At 39.6% G+C, this 3,806-nt stretch overlaps 1 protein-coding gene across 1 annotated transcript; it reads right to left on the minus strand.

The window, feature by feature from the left end:
• Positions 1-2,360: 2,360 nt before the first annotated feature.
• LOC101971018 (olfactory receptor 52D1) lies at positions 2,361-3,316 on the minus strand. The gene is given in 2 exon segments (XM_040283753.2): positions 2,361-3,151; positions 3,154-3,316. Coding segments are annotated over 2 exon segments (954 nt in total).
• Between the last annotated feature and the right edge of the window lie 490 nt (positions 3,317-3,806).

Genomic DNA, 3,806 nt, shown 5'->3' on the forward strand with positions numbered 1-3,806 from the left:
TGAGAACTTTTGCCTTCTCTAAATAAACACCAGCTTCACATTACTTTAGACTGCACTTTTAAGTGATTGAGACTGATCCATTATGTGCTTCAATAAAGACTGAGTCATAAAACTTCTAAAGGCTGACCATATCTCTGAAGTGGGCCTGGATTTTGAAGCTCCCTAGATTTTGAGTCTCACAAGGATGCCTCAAGCTCTCTCAGTATTCTCTTGCTTCCTCCTTCCTGAGCCATTGTCCTGTCCCTCTTCCTCTTCTAATCTCACTCAGAGCTCCACACATCTGAACTTTCTCCTTTGGGTTTCTCTGTGCCAAGACATGACTGGCCCTGGCCCAGGACAACTCTTTGTGCAAGGATTTTCCTCTATTCCTGGTCTTGGAGCTCCCTGCAGCCAGAGCTGACACTTTTCTTCTTGTCTCACCAGTGAACATGGTAATAATTTTTTCCTCCACTTACTTTACCTATTTTCCTTAGCTCATCCCAGTTTTATGGCTGTGCATCCATCTGAACAGTATCAATATAATGTAAATAAATTGGAATAAAATCACTAAATATCTTCTATATTTCAGGCACCTATGCAAGACATGTTTTCACTACACACTACAGTGGCATAATGCAGATGCCATTTTGTTTGTTAATTCAACAAAAAAAAATGACACACATCAGTATGATGTATAACTCCTTTTCTATAATATTGATAGAGTAATTTTTAATTATGTGAATGTCACAGATAAAATACTGCTATGTTGTAGTAGTATAATTAGAATAAAAATTAACAAATTAGAAAATAGATAAGTGCTACAGATTAAGTCATGTAGATATAATGAAATAGAGTATGCTTTTGTATATTTAAGGATTATTCACCAAGTATTACTGACTTTTCCAGTCTGTACTGAGTGCTTGCTTTGTTTCTGACTATATAGTGAGCACTTTACTGGGACTAGAGAAGAGGTATAATGCTCAATGCATGCAGCCAGTAGGTAAGGTAGATGGGATTAAAACTCATAGTCATATGAATCTATATTTCATATTATTTTCATAATACAGGACTAGAAAAAGTATGAGATATTATCTACATCAAAGGAGTGGACAGACTATTAGTTTCTCTGAATTTGCAGGGTATTAATTTAAAAAGAAAACAACAACCATCATGTTGAACATTTGGGAGTGGTATTGGTAGATTTTTCTATTTTAGAACTGAGATTCCTAAAGTATTAGACTATTAAAAAAGAAAATGGTGTGGTGGTTCATTCTTGTAATCCCAGGAGCTCAGCAGGCTGAGGCAGAAAGATCACAAATTCAAACCAGTCTTGGCAAGTTAGTGAAATTCCATCTCAAAATAAAATATAAAAAAGGCTGAGAAGAGGGCTCAGTGGTTAAAGCTCCCTGGGTTCAATTTCCCATAGTAAAAAAAAAAGAAAGAAGAAGGAGGAGGAGGAGGAGGAGGAGAAGAAGAAGAAAAAGAAGAAGGAGGAGGACATGGATTCAAAACCAGCTCCCCAGAGCCCTGAACAAAGGATGACTTCAAAACTGAAAGAAAAGGGACAGGGGACAAAAGGAAGAAAGGGTGAAATTGTGGGTCCATATAGCACTGACAATATTTTAAGCACTGTTTAGATATGACAGAGTTATTCTGTAATATGGTTACCACTATAATCTGTGAGCTGAGACAATAATTAAGGTGTTAGAAAAGTTAAATAAATTGCTCCATAAAGTTTACACAATTTTTTTTCTTTGTTTATTGAACAATTTACAGTAAGGCATTTTCTTAAGTTCAGTACATTTATTTTCTTATGTATTCCTTGCCATAACATGAAGAGTTAGATGCTATAATTAACCCACATATCAGGGGTCAAACTGCAGCACAGAGACATTTAATGCCATGCTTAAGGTCACAAATGTGCTAAGAAGAGGAGCCAGGATTCAAACCTAGGCATTCCGAATTCACATTCTATGCCCTGAACTGCAACCAAAGGAGTAGAATTCTGCTGCAAATTCACTCTAAACACCTTTTTCTTTGCCTTTGAACTCATGCAGGAAGTTATTCTCATGAAACTGTCTCCTCTTATGATCAGGGACTGACTTGCTCTTTAGTAGTTCATAGCCACTTTTCAGACAGCAGTGAAAATATGATCATCTTTCTGGGCTATTCTGAGTTCCTCAAGGAACAGTGGGAATGCAACATGTTCAATGTGATAAACAGTACCTCCATGTCATCTGGATCATCCTGTTCCTCCCAGAGTTTCCAGACGATTAAACTTAGTATTGTCAAATCATAGATCCTCATTCTTGCAAATGAATCTGGAAAGTGATCCTACCCATTTATTTTTCTCATCTCCAATTATCTCATCTGTCTGGAATTCATATTGAGATCTTCCTCAAGTAAAGCAATCTTAGAAGTCGACTCCGAATCTCCTTGGTTCTAGCTCCATAGATAATGGGATTGAGTACAGGAGGCACCAGCACATAGAGATTCGCCAGGAAGATGTGCACATGCTTGGGAACTCGGTTGTGACCAAAGCGGTGGGTGAGAAAGGAGAAGAAGGCAGGGATGTAGAAAACGAGGATGACACCAAGGTGGGAGCCACAGGTACTCAGAGCCTTGTGCTGGGCATCACGGGATGGCAGACGAAAGACAGCATGGAGGATAAAGCCATAGGAGATGGCAATGAGGATGGAATCCAGACCCATGGCTAGCAGAGCTACAGTCAGCCCATAGACAATATTGACAGTGATGTTGGCACAGGCCAGCCGAGCGATGCCCATATGCTCACAGTATGTGTGAGCCACGACATAGTGGCCACAATAGGGCAGTCGCATCAGCAGGTAGATAGTTGGGGAGACAAAAGCTATACTATGGAGTATGCTAACAAGTGCAATACTGCCTATTACTGTATTGTTGAGGATAACTGTGTATCTCAGTGGGTTGCAAATAGCGACATATCGATCAAAGGCCATGGCCAGGAGAACTGAGGACTCCAGAGCATAGATAGCATGGACACAAAACATCTGGGTCAGGCATCCAGCAAAGGAAATCTCACCTTCATGGAGCCACAAAATGGCAAGTGTCTTGGGCACAGTGGTGGAGCTGAGAGCCAGGTCAGTGAGTGAGAGAAGACAAAGGAAGAGGTACATGGGAGCATGCAGGCACTGTCCATCACAATGACCAGGATGATGGCAGCATTGCCAAGCAGTGCTACCAGGTACATGGCACAGAATGGAATTGCAATCCAGATATGGGCAAACTCCAGCCCTGGGATTCCTGTCAGGAAGAGAGTGTCTGGGAGATTCTTATTACTGATGTTGGAGGCTGACATCCTTCTGGCAAATCAAGGGTTCCTTCCAAGGGTTCCTTCCAAGGGTTAATGGTATGTCTGCCCTGGAACAACAGGCATGTGGTTGATACATATGAAATGATGCCTTTTCTGTGAAATAATAATACTTAGACTGTGAAAAATGTTTTTTTTTTAACTTGTTCAAGCATCTGAAAATTATTTCACTCTGAGTTCTAACATACATGCCCCTTTCTTTTTGGCAAAAATGTAATGATGCTTTAATTTTTTTTTTCCTGTTTGAATCTATCTTCCCAGATATATGCCCAAAGACTTACTTTTATATGTCACCTAAAGTGCCTAGTAAGAGGGTAGATGATCTTGATATGATTACATACCTCCTAATTTACTACTTTAGTGATATGAGCATTTATGTAGAAAAAGAAAAAGAAAACGTGAGATAAATCACCTCTGCTTTCTGTGGAGATAATACACATATCTATGTCAGAGTTGGCTCATCCTGCAAACTTAGTAG

Source organism: Ictidomys tridecemlineatus, chromosome 4, assembly GCF_052094955.1.
Source record: "Ictidomys tridecemlineatus isolate mIctTri1 chromosome 4, mIctTri1.hap1, whole genome shotgun sequence".
NCBI lineage: Eukaryota > Metazoa > Chordata > Mammalia > Rodentia > Sciuridae > Ictidomys > Ictidomys tridecemlineatus.